The sequence below is a fragment of the Lithobates pipiens genome, unplaced genomic scaffold (assembly GCF_037356315.1).
Source record: "Lithobates pipiens isolate NorthernLeopardFrog02 unplaced genomic scaffold, aLitPip1_a1.2 Scaffold_8, whole genome shotgun sequence".
Classification (NCBI taxonomy): domain Eukaryota; kingdom Metazoa; phylum Chordata; class Amphibia; order Anura; family Ranidae; genus Lithobates; species Lithobates pipiens.
The window spans coordinates 554,221,459-554,238,093 of record NW_027507903.1 but is presented as its reverse complement, the minus strand read 5'-3'; the positions used below and the strand labels follow the sequence as shown (position 1 = coordinate 554,238,093).

The 16,635-nt window shown below is 40.9% G+C and overlaps 1 protein-coding gene across 3 annotated transcripts in view; it reads right to left on the bottom strand.

Moving 5' to 3' along the window:
* FGFR1 (fibroblast growth factor receptor 1) overlaps positions 1–16,635 on the bottom strand; it is a 126,763-nt gene that overhangs the window by 17,436 nt on the left and 92,692 nt on the right. For 2 of the 3 annotated variants that reach the window (XM_077469936.1, XM_077469938.1), the window contains 2 exons: positions 11,586–11,776; positions 6,649–6,799 (listed from right to left, as the gene is read on the bottom strand). In XM_077469936.1, coding sequence (XP_077326062.1) covers positions 6,649–6,799; positions 11,586–11,776 — 342 coding nt within the window. Of the gene's footprint in view, positions 1–4,377; positions 4,523–6,648; positions 6,800–11,585; positions 11,777–16,635 lie in introns of all 3 variants that reach the window. The other variant, XM_077469937.1, reaches the window with a different exon arrangement.

Sequence of the window (16,635 nt, the reverse complement as noted above, 5' to 3'; positions counted from 1 at the left end):
AAAACACACACACACACACACACACGCATTTATGTATACATTAGACCTTGTTGTAACTATAGGTAACCTATGCACGTATACTGCTCCTTGAGTAACAGAAAATACTAGTAATACAAACTGCATTATTTATGATTATGGCTGAACTACCGATTTAAATGCAGTACACCTCTCATGAGAGAAATAGACAGAGGGGCAATCATTGCTGGCATCCTTCTAAAAATGCTAGTTGTATTGCCGTCTCTAATGCTTGTGAGCAGCAAACCCAAAAAGACATTCTGTAAACACACCGTATGGTCATTTTGTGGATACTAGACTATCACACTTATAGGAGCTAGTTGGGCAAGCCATTTCAAAACCATTGTCAATTGTATGGCAATGGAATCAGCCAACATAGTTCCATCATGACAGGTGTACTTTAAAGTAACTTATTTTGCCTTGAGCTAAGACATATGAATGTATTACAGATACTCATGAGTAAAAAAAATAAAATGAAAAAAAAAAAAAAAAAAAAAAAAAAAAAAAACACACAAAAAAAAAACAAACAAACAAAAGAAAAATAAAAACACTAAAATTTCAGCATACATGTACAACAAAAGCAAAAACCAAATTGACGATGGACAGAAAATACAATATATGGCAGAATAATAGAGAAAAGATAGATGCCATATTCGCAAGATGGATAGAAGAGAAAGAAAATCCCATCAACATTTTGGTACTTCCAGTGTCTATTTGGGTTAATAAAGCTAAACTAGATCTTTGCACCTTGTGTAGTTTAATTTATTGTAAACCGGCTCCATTGACCTCTTCAGCACAAATACATGCACATAGTCGTAAAATTAACAAACAGAACTGGCTTTATAACCCTCCTAAACACTGGAGCACTGACAAAACACATGCATTTCATATGAGCCAAAAGGACAACAGACTAGGGGACATTTCAAAGTGAAACATTATTAATCTGTAACTTTCAGAGCAATCCTCCAGCTGTGAGTAAAGGCAGGACAATACAGGTCACAAGGGCCCGTTAAACTCTCTATTTACCAAGTTGTAAATAAAATCAGACAATTTGTTCACACTAAAGTTAAAATGCATAGCATCTACTAGTGCGCTCATATAAGGAGCTGTAAAATCAACACTCTACATGTACTCCAAATACTGCCTGGTTGCGGCCATTCTGACATATAAATTAGATATTTTACCCCGTTTATAAGTGACGATTTTGATTTAGGATTTACAGTATAATTGTTCCGTACTAAACAGACTCCCTAAAAATGATCCAATGTTCCCCTTTTTTTTTATATGTATAGTTAATGTACTGTATATATTTAAGGTTAACTAGTATTAACAGCACAGAACAAGCAGGTGAGGATAACACCTAAGCTCAACTTCAACCAAAACATCTTTGCAGCATTGGTCTTTGTCCAGCTGACAGACAAAAAGACCTGGCTCACAATCATTGTTCCAATTTACCCCAAAGATGTTTATTAGGATTGACGTAGGTCTACATACTTTTTACGCCATACAGTGTATTGTAATGCAGGCATGTACTGGCCATTGGGACTACTGGAGTATCGCGGTGGGCCGATGGCTCAGTGGGTCGGTTTCATTGACAGCCAGTGGCATCGCTAGGGAGTGGCTTTTGGGGCTATAGCCCTGAATCTGGGACCCACAGCCCCGAGTCCCAGGGCTCCCCAACCACTGGGCCGCAGTCCACTACCGGGCCATGGCCTCTCTGTAGCCATGCGGCAGTCCACATGAGAGAGCGGGCAGGCAGCACCACCCCGCCCTGCATCACCGCTGTTCTGCCCTCACTGTGCAGCCATGGGCATCAGAGAGATTACATTATCTCTCACTGCCCACCCTCTCTGGCGACCCCGACGCAAGGGGGGGGGCTCTCTGAGGATTTCGACATAAGTGGGGGGCTCTCTTGGGACCCTGATGCAAGACTGAGGCTCTCTGGTGACTCAGATGTAAGGAAAGGATCTCTGGGTACCCTGCTGCAAGAGGGAGGCTTTTTTTGCACAATTACATATAGTTTATATACTGTTTTTGTGCGTGTTTGCAAAATTAAAGTGGGCTGGTCTAGATGAAGTCCAGTGCCAATTTTTTGTCCCAGTCCAGCCCTGCTGTAATGTAAAGCCCCATACACACAGGCAGAATGTCAGGAACGATTTGCCTGAACAAAAATACCAGCTGATATTCAGCCCGGGTGTATGTCGGTCTGTCGGACGTGCATGCTGGAAAACCAGCAGCCGACGACTCCCGATCAGGGATCTCAGCCAATGGCTGAACGGAGTGTTCTGGCAGAGGGGCCGTCCACATGTCAGAACACAACAGCTCAGAGGGGGAGATCGCTGGACTAACCTCACATTGTTAGTAGAGCGGCTCCCGACCTGAGATGTCCGTTTTTTTCACACGAAAAGAAAAAACGGTAGCGTGTACCAGGCTTAAAGTGGATGTAAACCTGATTCATGAAATTTGAGCTGGGCACATATCTAGTGTTTTCTTATCTCTCTCTAAAGCAGGCTCTCTCCTGCTCTGTAGCCCTGTTATCAGTCTATCTGACAAGTTCTCCGACACAGGAGATAAAAGCAGCTGAAAGTTTGTGTCGTAGGAGGTTGCTATAGAGTAACAGACAGCTTGCCTTCTCACAGCAGAGCTCTGCACATTCCTTCCTTTCATTGCCAATGTGGAGTATGGCTGTATGACCAGACTTTACACTCAGTGCTGAACAGGAAGAGAAAAAAAAAAAAATCTAACACAATGTGCACTTTCCAAAGAATAGATAAAGCTGAAGACAGCATATATACACATAAAACTTATGTAGGGAGATTTGTTTCATCCCTGTATATAATCTGGGGCTGTTCACTTCACTGGGTATATGTGAGGGTTTACATCCGCTTTAAGTCTTAAAAAACCAACACTAAATATATTCAGCCAATAAAAAATTGCATGTGTATTGTACAACTCATTTATCAATCGTGCTGGTATTTTCTTTTAAGAAATAAAGGTGGAATAACTTCCAGAAAAAAAAATTGTTCTATTATGCTGCCTATACTTCAGTCTAATTTATGTTTATAGGGGGTTAACCCACATAAAAATAAAACTTACAAAATTAGAAAATTTCATTTTAATCAGAAATGTGTCTCAAGGCAACACAGGAGCCTTCAGCTGATATGAGAATGGGAATTAAACTCAACTTTTCATATAGCAATTCTTCCCTGAAATGGTTTAATTACTTCCCCTTGGACTGTATAATAAACACATCTAAAGAATATAAGCAATCAACCCAGTATCAAGAACAAAGCAGTTTTATTACTGATACAGTTGAGTAGTGAGAGTTGTTAAAGGGGATTTTAATACAAATTTCCTTTCCTCCATTAGCAATGTAAGGTAGATGGAACCTTCAACACCTGGAAACCTATTTTTTGTGGGATGGGGTTACATGTTAGGATAGGGTTAAGGGTAATAAGAATTAGGTTAAGGGTTAAGCATTAATCTGGGAAGAGGAATTTTCGGAGCTTGGTGAAGTGTGTAAACTCTCACATATAGCCAGTTAAGTGAATAGCTTCAGATGATACACAGAGATGAAACAAACCTCCCTACATAAGTTTTACTTGTATATCTGCAGTCTTCAGCTTTCTACACTCTTATGAAAAGTGCAGATCGTGTTATAAATCTCTCTCTTCCAGAAGTGGGTGTGGAGTCTGGGCTTACACTGTGAGAGCTGATTGGAGGAAAGGCACACACCCCACTCCACATAGGCAGAGGAAGGAAGCAGCATGCAGAGCTGGTTTATGAATAGACAAGCTCCATCTCTAAGCACCCTGCCCCACACAAAATTTTCAGCTCTCTTATCTCATGTGTCGGAGAACTTTTCAGCTGATAACAGAGGAACATACAGAAATGGCACTCAGAGCTTTGAAGCAATAGAAGTAAACACTACAGATAGATGTACTTAGGTCAAATTTTAAGAAAGGGGTTTGCAAATGCTTTAAGCTTTATGGGGGTGGGGTAGCAAGTTAAGTGTTAATGGAAACCGGCCATGAGAGAGGCATGAGGCTTCATTTACTACAACTGGAAAATGCAAACTCTGGTGCAGCTGTGTATAGTAGCCAATTGGCTTCTAACTTCAGCTTGTTCAATTAAGCTTTGACAAAATTAAAACCAGCTGGGGAAGAGCAGTTACAGAAAATAGTACTTCATTTTAAAACCATTTCTTCTCTTATTCATTTCTTTGTAGAAATCATTAGAAAATTATAGCACACATTGCAGTCTAGTGTAACTAAAACTATATTTGCATTGAAAGATGGTACCTTTTGAATCAGAAATGCATGTAACATTTAAGAGGAGAGGACAGAATAGAACCATATATACCTTCAAGAACGGTCAACCATGCAGAATGGTGAGAGAGCCCAATGGAGTTAGCGGCCAGGCAGGTATACTGGCCAGCATCCTCAAAAGTGACATTCGTCAGGTGGAGAACCTCCATCTCCTTGTCGGTGGTGTTGACTCCTGCAGTCTACAGAGAACAGCATCGAAGAAGGGAAGGGGGGAGACGGACAAGCGAAATGCCATGAGAACCAGAAGAGGTGTGGGCAGGTATTGTCCTGGAACCAGATGGTGCCAAGGACAAAGAAAAGAAACCACTGGAAGAAATCTTGTTAGAAGATTTAAGGAATACATATACCTTTAAGCCTGGCCTAAAGAGAAGCTAACTTAAGTTAAACCCGTCACCAAAATTGAGACCTCCTGCCCACTTATAACATGCTGGAGATTAAACACATGGAAAAATGAAACCCAAGCATTATGGCCTTGTTCATTTCTGAAAAACAGGATGATAGAGAAAGCAAAGAAAAGGGTAAGTCTGCATCTCAACTAAGAATGTGTAGTATTCCATGCCATTAAGATCTGTGTTATACACAAATGCAACTAGTGTAAAAATTTAGAGTAGCCTTATGAATTTAGAAAACCTGAGTTTATTAAGATCTCACTCTAGCAAAGTTATTGTAGATTAGGAGTTAAAGCTAAACTATAGTAGAAAAAAAATAAAGAAATCACAGGCGATTAAACAATACAGAATTTGTAAGCCAGTTAGAGAAATTTAGTAGTAGGGTGCCCTAAAACCCACACATATATTATAGGTGGGATGGGATGTGAAAATGTAGTTTATTTTCTACAGTTTTGGGAGCCCCAACAAGCAGTCATTTTTCCATAAAATGGTCTTCACCTAGGATGCTTGAGTTTACTTTTTCTGATAGAAATGCCTCTAAAAGTGTCATAATCCCTATTGTCGGTGCTTTGGCAACCCGATTCCTGGACTTGAAATGTGGCGGAGTGGAATAGGGTTAGAACCAGATTTTGTTGTGAGTTCCTGCTGGAGATATTCACATATACCCTTTGTATTGGTCACCGCTGTCACTGGGACTAAAAATGTGGAAAAAAATATAAATTTGTTGTCACCACAAAAAAGGAATAGGTGCAATTGTCCAACAGGAACACTTGGTTTGGTAATGACTAAGGGATTTCCCTTAGGCAGGCCATACAGGATTATTTTATTTTTTTCATTTGTGCAGGGAGTTGGAAAAAAAATAAAAATAAATAAATAATGAATCGATTCCTTCATCCTCAAATTCAATGTGGATAGGGAATCACTCCCATTGAGCTATTGTATTCTGCTGGTGGGAAGGCTATTGTCGGCTATAGCTTGCAGCATTGATCACTCAGGGAAAAACTCAACAGGCTAGTTCTACAACAGTTGATTGGCTGGTGTACAACCCAGCTAGCCCATACACCGATTGAATTTTGGCTGGACCTTACTGAATGGACTAATTTCGATCCATGTATGACTGGCTTTATTTTACGGAGATTTTCTTTTACTTCCTTTTGTCTCTACAGGACAATATGAGATAGTTCTCTGCCATAAGACAAAATCTATGCATGGAATTTAACCATCAACTACTCTATCCAAAATATTTTTTTTGTATTTATGTGTTAGGGCATGATCAGGGAGTTGACCCTCCAGGTCAAAATTTGGAACAAAAAGTAAATTAAAGGAAACTGTTCAGACCCCATAATTTTGCAACATGAAATAAAATTCCACTACTTTCTCCCACAGCCATTTTGGATGATCTGCACTGACTGATATGATGGCAGTCCATTCCAAGAACCAAGAAAGACAGCCAAGCCCTTCAAACTTTCTGAAAAGCTGTTCATTCTGGAACAGAACAGGTTTTCCACTCTTGATAGACAGAGACATATATTTAATATCCAGATGGACTGTTACGATGTGTATAATTTCTGGATTCCAGCAGTAACAGGAAGTAGTGTCATAGTAAAGATTAAAGTATCTGCAGGAAGGCATTAATTACGTTTTTTTTTCCCTCAAGAAGGGGTCCTGGAAGCAGCTGAGCAAAGTATACAGTTATTAAGAGTTCATAACACAGACGACAGGAGAGAGAGAGAGAAAGAAAGATTGCTGAAACTAAACCAGGCCACACGCAAAAGTATTTTTCCATGGAAATAAAGCAGACATAAAAAAGGGGTAGATGTACAATATGCCCACCAACTGGTTTTTGGAGAGCAATTGTCCCAAAGGCCTAGTTTGACTTAATTTAGCTCAGGAGGTGTCACCAAATTTTTTTTTACCTTGAGTCATGGGTCTGGTGACGGTAAGCCACGCAGACTGATTGGCCTCACCAATATAATTGGACACTTTACATATGTACTCCCCACTCTCTGCCTCTGTCACATTGTACAGGGTCAAAACTTCTGCGTCTGAGCTATAAATCCCAGAGTGCTGAAATAAACCGAATACATCAGGGTGTCAACACATTAACAAACACAGAGCTGATATTTCCCACAAACCAAGAGCCAGATTTACTAAAAGTCACCTGTGCCACACTTCCAAGTTGCCTATTCCAAGCATTAGTTGGATACTTGCAAGCTACTGAATGTATGCATATGCTTTTGGCTTTTTAAATTCTATATAAATATAATAGTAGGCAATATGCTGGCACCTGGAAGAGTGAAGAAAAGGTCTTCAAGGCTCCTACTGCCTGACGCAATAGCATTTTGAAGTAAACATTGTATTGCATAGTTCAGGCACTTGTATCAGAGGCCTCCTTCACACGGGCATCTGCCAGCAGATTCTTGTTGGCAGAGAACAGCTTTGTGCACACACTGTATGCAAAAAGCAACGGTACGGTCACTGTTTAAATGAATGGCTGGCACCACCACAGTTCATATCCAAGCAGTTACATGCAAACAGAGCTGCTGACCGGCACCGGACACAGACAGCTTGTGTTTATGGACAGTATTTGACCACAGCTAATCGGCCATTTTAAATGCGGCCAGAGCATGCTGCTGCATACAGAGGCGTGTTTAGCTTTTTCTTTTAAAAATTCAAATACAGCCTTTAAAAGGGGTTTTCACAGTAAATTTGAAAGTGGACCTATACTCAAACAAAAAAATTGGGATCACAGACTTTTCTGCAGCTCAATTGCAGGCAAGAGATGGGACTGAAAATGATCAAAGCAAATATATTAAAATTAATTAGGCATTATTTCTGTAAATCCATGTTAACTAATAGAAAAACAAAATATTCCAGCTAGTCCAGAAAGGACAGATGAGGTCACAGCATCTGAGCTGACTGTCTGTATAAAGGCATCACCTGTCAGACAGACCAGGAAGCAAATTGGATTACAGTTTTTTCATGCTGATTTCTGCTGTATGCCAGAGGTGTTTTATTGACATTGTGGTTTACCTAGGTGCAAGAGATTTTGCACCGCTTAATTTGAGTGTGTTTTTTTTTTTTAAATGGTAAGTGGTATGTCGCTGCTTGTATTGAGTTATTGTGAGGAAGTGGACAATATCTGAGATACCTGGACCCCAGGAAGGGGGAACAATTAAAAAAAAGCCTTTTATTCTATAGTGTGCAGGAAATTTCTTAAAGTTGTTGTAACTTTTTTTTTTTTTTTTTTTTTTTTAACAGACATGCCTATACTTACCTGCTCTGTTCAATCGTTTTGCACAGAGAAGGCCTGATCCTCTTCTTCTGGGTTCCCCTGCCAGCGCTCCAAGCCCCTCCTCAAAGCCACTTTCCATGGGGGCACCCGTGTGAGCTCGTTCCCGAGTCCTGCTGCTGCGTCCATTGACACAGACAGCAGGACTTGGCCCTGCCCCCTGCTCAAGGGTCACTAGATTTGATTGACAGCACCAGGAGCCAACGTTATCAATCTGTCCAATGAGGAGACAGTGGCTGGAGTCCATGTGCTTTTGCACATTGCTGTAGTGGCTCAGGTAAGAGAAAAAACAAAAAAAGAAGGAGGGTCGGGGGGGGGGGGGGGGGGGGTTGGGTGAGCTACAGCACAAAAGGTTTTCACCTTAATGTATAGAAAAAAAACCTTAAGGCTTTACAACTCCTTTAAAAGCGGATATCCCTGTTTCCCAACACTTTGGACAAGCTTGGTCCAAGCAAGCTATTTAAACAAACCATTTCCTTCACTAAGTGCCTAAGTTACATACAGCACACAGTGCTAGGTTCTGGGTGTGAGACAGACTTCCCGTCTAACAAACAGAAAAAATAGGAGTCAGTCTGAGCGGGAGGGGGTCTCTTGTCTCACAGCTGGAAGGCTGGAACCCAGCACTGTGTGCTGTATGTAGCTGAAGTTACATGCAGGATATACAGTGCTTAGAGCTAGTGTAGCATTTGGTAAAGGAAATAGCTTGGACCAGCTTAAAGAGGAGGGCCGGTTATACAAAAAAAAAAAAAAAAAAAGTCAGCAGCTGCAAACACTGCAGCTGCTGACTTAATCAACACACTCACCTGTCCAGGGTGCCCGCGATGTCGGCCGCCCGAGGCCGACCCGTCCCTCGGCTCTCGGGTCCCGGTGCTGCCATTCCTTGTAAGGGAAACAGGCAGTGGAGTCTTACGGCTTCACTGCCCGTTTCCTACTGCGCATGCGCGAGTCCCGCAGCTACTGCGCATGCGCGAGTCCCGCAGCGCTTTCTGAATGGGACGCGCTGTGTTCTGGAACACACAGTTCCCAGAACACAGCGCGACTCATTACCCAGAAGACGCCGCGACGAAGACAGAAGACAGAAGATCTCCGCGGAGGAGGAAGAGGAAGATTAGGAGAAAGTGCCTAGCAACAAGCATTTCTGGTAAGTAAAAAAAAAAATTCTCATTTTTTTTTTTTTTGTAATTTTTAATATTTTTTTTGTTTTCAGGGTGGCCCTCCACTTTAAATTGACAGGCAACATGGAGATCAGCTTTAGGCGTTAGCACATCTTGGCTAGGGTGGAGGAGCGGTGTGAATCATTGGTGGAGCTGCATTCTGAAGGCTTTTTACCTTCATGTATAGAATGCATGAATATAAAAAGCCTTCAGCCTTTAGAACCAATTTGAGATAACGGCATTTGAGTTTAACACAGTTGGTCTGCAGGACTGGTCACACCTACTTGCACACCAGGTTAGGTCCCTACATGAAGTGTAACTGCAGGCATCCAATCTAATACAAGGCTCCAATACTCCATAACAGCCACATTTTCTAGCTGTCATATTCCGGGTCCAAATTCTTCATTACAAGAACTTGTCGCAATCGCATGTCGCAAGCAGACACACTTGTACATTTTAATAAATCTGGTCTTGGGTATCCCAAAATTTCATAAGACATATTTACAGAGTACATAAACCTCTTACATTTAAAATTCAAGCCGGATACATGTATTAACAGTTTCTCAAAACAGAATCCAATATTTAAAGGGCTGCTTACCAGGTAATGAACATTTATGACATCTAATTACTCTGCTCACAATATCTGTAGCGGCTATCTGGTAGGTTATCCAAAAGGGAAACGAAACACTACCTTTTATTTTACTATGTGGGTAAACAAGTCTTTTAAGCAGCATTCATACTAAAAGGACATTGAACACAAATGAATAATTGATTTAAAGCATTGTTAAACCCAAAAGCAAATATTATAGTGCAGCTTACCAATTCTTAGATGTGATGGCTGCATTCGTTTTAAAGGTTTTCTCTCTTATTTTCATCTAGTGATTTGGCCAGTAAGTCTGTTTTTCAACAGAACATGCTGTCCTGTAGATGTAGCGGTTACAGTGTTAAGACAAATTATTTGCCACTGACGGGGTGCTTACTATGATCAGCTTTTATGTAAAACCTTGATGACAAAAAGATAAAAATGCTGTAACTGCTTAAAGCAGTAGGAAACCGCAGTTGATGGAAAAAAATAAAATAAATCCCTGCAAGGCAATGTCATAATGTGCATCACATACTAGCACATTATGAGAGACCTACCTTAGAACAAAGCCCTCCAGCGCCACGCTGTTACCGCTGAGAGGGCCAACTTCTTCCCCCGGTCTTAATTCCGGGTTTGCATCCTGTGGGTACATGAGTGGCTGCGGGTGCCATGTCACTCCTGCGTATGCACACGGGAGCCTCTGTTTACAGCATGGGCTCTAAAGGTCCGGCACCATTTACCGGACCTTCAGAGTGCATGCGCCGGTAACGTCACCTGCTGCATGCACTCTAAATATCTCCTAAACTGTGCAAGTTTAGGAGATATTCACAGTACCTACAGGTAAGTTTTACTATAGGCTTGCCTGTTAGAAAAAGTGGTGGAACAGAGTTTACCACCACTTTAAATGTTAGCTGGAGTTCAGCTTTAGTTAGTGTATCTAAATCTGCTAGCACATCCATCTTTAAAGTATGTCATTTAATTTAGTTTTGGATAAATGGAACCTTTGTCAGATTTTTCTTTCAGTCTGTGACCTAGCTGAGAAGATTATCCCTCACAGTGGGACACCAGGACATGAAATGAGGGGAACAGGTATCACTGGGAGAGGAAGGCCCATAGAAGCAAGGAAAATCTCACAAGGCTTCCCCGATTAAAAAAAAAAATAAAAAAATAAAAAAAATCATTTTTTGGTCTGATCTCACACCACTTTCTGTCCCTTCAACCCTGGGAGAGGCAAAGTCTCCACTGTGGATACAAACAGCAATAAAACCCTAAGAGGTTCTAATCCTACCTACCATAAAATGTATATGTTCTGGTTACAGTTGATCTTCGACTTTTGAGAAATCAACAAAACTGATCCTACATTAGAAATGTGCAATAAATCTACTAATATCTATCTCACTGAAAACCATATTTTAAACATTTAAAGTGTATTTATTGTCTTCCTGAACACACTGTAAAGCTCAATACAATTTGAAAACATTACCGAATTAATAAAGTACTAACTCGAAGCAGACTCTAGAAGACAAGCCTACTGGTTCATTCAATGTGAAGGAGAAGACTGCCCCGTCACATCGCGTCAGTGCGCCAGAGCCTGTTGTCAGGATATGGTCCTAGACGGCTCTATATTTAGCAACACCCCCCCCAGTTAATAAATAATACAGACCCTGACTAATTGTATTCGGCAGACTCAAAGTGCTGCATCTGGTTGGCTGATTTTCCATCGGGCTGTTCACACTAAACAAGACCGGGAGCAGCTACCTATATTAACCCCATCACTTCCAGAGCCAGAGGTTATACTCAGGGACATTAAATAAATGTACCTACTTTCAGAATCTCCACATAAGGGTAGCCATCGGAGGCTATTCTGCTCCCGTTGATTTCAATGTGCCGAAGCCATTGTATGTGAGGCTGTGGATCGCTGTACACTTTGCAGAAGAACTCTGCATTACTTCCAATAGTAACTGATGTATTCGCTGGCAGTCCAGCTTGAAGGATTGGCCGGTGAGGGGAACGCTCTAAAAAGAGGAAAAAATAAATAAATAAAAGAGATAAAGTGCAATTCCATTGCTTTTAGCTCAAAATGCATTGTGAATGTACTACAGTTTCATCAATAAAAAAAAACTTTCTTCCATCTTGGATATAATCCCTTCTTTTTGCTGGATACTCCCAGTCTACTCTTACAAAAAAGTACAGATTGCCAGTGCAAGAGTTACAGTAACAAAAACCATCAATGCTGGTGAAGCCACATCGGGACCAGTCATCAGACCCTTTCTTCCCAGTGCCTGGCCATGTAATGTTCCCAACCAGATAACATGCCCACGCACAAAGCGTAATGGAAGCCTGTTAACTGGACTGGTGGGAACAGTTATTCTCGTTTCTACAGGGTGGTTTACCAATCCAATATGAAGTTTGTCTGAAAACTTCTAAATACAAATGTGCAACTACAGAATAATCCAATCAGCCATAACATGAAGATCACTGACCGGTAAAGTGAAGAACACCAAATTATCTCAATACAATGGCATGTGAAATTCAGCGAGATAGATTAGGCAACAAATTGTTCCTAAAGCTGAAAAAAATGGGCATTGCAGTTTGTTGCATTATGTGCTATGTAGCCGTAGACTGGTCAGAGTGCCCATACTGACCAGTGTCCACAGCCAAAAGAACCTAAGCTTCAGAAACAGACCACGGAGCAATGGACGTGACAAGTGCTCTTATTCCTATGTGCTTCAGCCTCTCAAATTGATACATAGTGGCAAAATGAGATAGAGAGATATATATATTACACATATATATATATATATATATATATATATATTACACAATATATATATATATATATATATTACACAATATATATATATATATATATTACACAATATATATATATATATATATATATATATATATATATATATATATATATATACATATACATATACATATACATATACATATACATATACATATATATATATACACACACACACATACACACATACATACAATATAATACTTCCTGCTACACAAGAAAAAAGGGTTCAAGAATGGTTTAAGGAACACAATAATAAATTTGAGGTTTTGAATTAGCCTCCAAATTCTCCATCACGCATCTGTGGGATGCGCTGGAAAAAAACAAGTATGATCCATGGAGGCCACACCTCGCAACTTGAAGGACTTGAAGTGTTACTAACCCCACAACAGTCAAATCGGTGTGTATATGCAGTAAAGCATGCCTGTTACACTCACTGTTACACTCACTGTTACACTCACTGTTACACTCACTGTTACACTCACTGTTACACTCACTGTTACACTCACTGTTACACTCACTGTTGAGCCAAAAAGGTCAATCCTGCGCATTGTATAAAAAGGTGGTTTGATCCCGTCCTCCAAGCCGCCCCCCCCCCCTCCACGGTCCCCAATCCAACTGCCTATAGTATAGAGCCTCTGGAAGTACTCTGCACATGCTCAGTTTGGTGTGTTTTTTTGGGGGAGGGTGCATGCAATGGGCACAGGGCCAATCAGCACGGTCTAGACAGAGGGTCAGGGGTCCTGCAGCTTTATAGGACAATCAGAGGAGAATGAAAACTCCTCCTACAAGCTTTAACTAGACACTGATCTAAGTCACAAGAGTGCTATATACTGCTGATGAGAAAAAGGTATTTAGCAGTTTATATTTACTAAACCAATTGCATTTCCATGTACTGTGGGAGACCAGATATAGTGAATGCAGGGTTCTGGGTTTAGCGCCACATTAAGGCTGGATTCACACCTATGCAGTTTTAGTGCTTTTTGCATTTTGCAGATTTGCACTACAGAACGTGTTCCATAGGAAACCATGTTAAATGGACTGCAGTGCAAATCTGCACAATGCAAGAAGCACTAAAACTGCATAGGTGTGAATCCAGCCTAATGGAACATTTACTGAAGTCTTGGTGCCAGATACAACAGCTTCCATCTTTAGAGGTCTAATGGCATTAGTGCTGCGATAGATAGGGGCTGTTTTGGTGGCAAAGGGGGAACCTACTCAGTATTAGGTGGGTTATTATAATGTTATTGCTGATCGGTGTATCTCTGCATAAAAAAAAAAAAAAAAAAAAAAAAAAAAGCACAAAAACAGGGAGTTTCCTGCAGTGGGTTACTAACTATTGGACAAAACATCTCCATCCAGCCGTCAGATCAGCCACACAGGTATTATCAATGGAAAGTGTTTATTACTTGCAGCAATCAGCAATTTTCTACATATTTTCTAATCGGTGTTAAGATGGCAGCTTGTGCTTTTCTCCCTCACAATTTAATAAACAGGACCAACTGGGCATAATTAGAGTTTGGGTTAAAGTAGAGCTCTCCATGTTGTCAGTAGTAATCAGTTTCATTCTTGCCATGCTCTCCATAATAGCCGACAAGTCTGCCTTTTCACAAACTGCTAAATTAGGCTTTGTTTGCGTTCATTTTTTACATCCAGGAAGAAAGCAGTCAGAATGAATAAAGGACATGTAGCAGGAGCAGTCTGGAGACCAAGGAAAAAAAAAAATGCTGACAGACTAAATAAATTCAGCACCTTAAACTAGGCCTCATTGCCCCCTGCACAGGAAATATCTGAAATTTAATAGGATCTGTGAGGTGGAAATGGGGGTGGCAGGGAGTCAGAGCGGCTAAAATATGTAGGATAATTAAAGGCGGATGTTGAATGAAGGAAATATTTGAGGGGAGAATTGGCTACTAACTTGAGGAAATGGAGGGTAATTTCTTGATTTGTCAGATAGAGGGCAGAAAAACAAGGACTTTATTTTTTCCTCCCTGAAAACCAGCCCAGTGCTATCATAACAGGCACAAATGCCTAATTTCTTTCCATTCTTGTCTCAAATAACACAGCTGCTTGTGAAATATTTGTTTTGATTTTTTTTTTCTGGAGCGTATCATATAAGACATCTGTGAGGGGAATTAAAAATGGTTCCCTTGGAGTGATTACACAGCATTCATTCGTGATATAACTGGCTTAGGAATCACCAAATTACCTCAGCTACATTAAAGGCAATCAGTACAGTTTATGCAATGCCGGCCATTTATTATCCTATGGATTTAGTCCTTGAGGCATTTGTCAGTCAGATGGAACAGAATGCAGACATTTTTGCACATAGTCACCTAGTTAAGAGTAACTACACTTAACTGCTTTCTTGAGCGGGCACCAGCTGTGGGAATACAGACCCAGATTTAACCCCTTCACAACTTCGACTAGACCAGTTGTATTTTTAAACAGTTAGCTATACAAACTGAAAATTCTGTGAGCTTCCCGTGGACATGTATGCACACAAAAAAAGCACTTTTAGCTATACGACTAATTATGCCAGGTGTGGGCAATTGTGGCCCTTCCACTGCAGCAAAACTACAAGTCCCATCCTGCCTCTGGGAGTAACTGCCAGTCTTCCCATCATGCTTCTGCCTCTGGGAGTCATGCAATGCCTCATGTAGTGCCACAACAGCTGGAGGGCCGCAGTTGCCCACCCCTGAATTATGCCTTGGTGTGTGTGTGCTTAAGTACACATTCTTGGAATTTAGATATTATATGGCTATACTTTAAAGTGACCATGTTCCTGACTAAAGGAAAGGTTTGAAAAAGATTACATAAACAGTTTTAATACATGTCCCACTGCCAGCATTGGTGTCCTGCTGCCCTTACTGCTGTCTGGAAGAATACTCTGCATCACAGATAATTCCACATGTGTTAAAAGCCTGGATCCCCACTGTGCGTCTTTGTTCATTCTGCCAGCCCCTATGACACTACCGTGCCCTGTAGTGATATAGGGGCTGATTGACAGAACCAGAGTGTGGGGGGGTCAAGCACCCAACACTTCCAGAGGCAAAAGGGTAGGTTTAATTTTAAAGCAGAACGTAGCCCTAAGGCAGGGATATGCAATTAGCAGACCTCCAGCTGTTGCAGAACTACAAGTCCCATGAGGCATTGTAAGACTGACAGCCACAAGCATGAGATCCAGAGGCCGAGGCATGATGGGACTTGTAGTTTTGCAACAGCTGGAGGTCCGCTAATTGTATATCCCTGCCCTAAGGCCTCATGCACACTGGATGTTCTAAAAACAGCAGTAGAGTTAGCTGTAGAATGAGATTTGCAGTGATTTTGCAGTTGCGTTTTTCAGCTTTTGCGGGTTTTTTTTTTTTTTTTTTAGCAAAGTTATACTCCTACAAAAGCTTATGGCTCAAAAAACATTAATAAATGCTAAATAGCTGCGTTTTTTTAGGGTATTTCATTTATTTATTTTTAAGAACATTTTTACAGCTGAAAAACTCCTTTTCAAATCCAATAGCTCTGGGGGGTTTTTACCAGCCAGAAAAAACACTGATAACAGCCTAGGTGTGCATGGACACATAGGATATGCTGGAGAGTCTACTGGCTGCAGAAAAAAATGCCTGAAGCCAAAAACAGCAGCTGTAAAAACGTCCACTGTGCAACTCTTCTTGCCAGCAGGAAAGATTTTTATTGCAGGAGACGCATACAAAATCTCTTCTGCAATAAAAGCTTCTTACCTTCTCCTTGCAAGATACTTTAGCGCGTACACCAAGCTGCACATGCACAGCTCTGTGTACATTCACTGCACACTTCAAAGCCAGGACACAGGAGTTGTTATCCTAGGCAATAAAGACAGCAGAAGACCCCAAAACTGGAACTAGCTTGGGAGATGATGTCCATGCCATCAAAGAAAATTGCGAACGATGCATCGATGGAGGGGAGGTAAGTACTGGAGAAATTTGTTTAGTTCTCCTTTAACCAGTCACATTTGCTTCCTTGAAGAGCCAAGACTTAAGGATCTTACCGATTTAGGCAGTGTGCCAATTAGGAGTCCACCCATAGCTG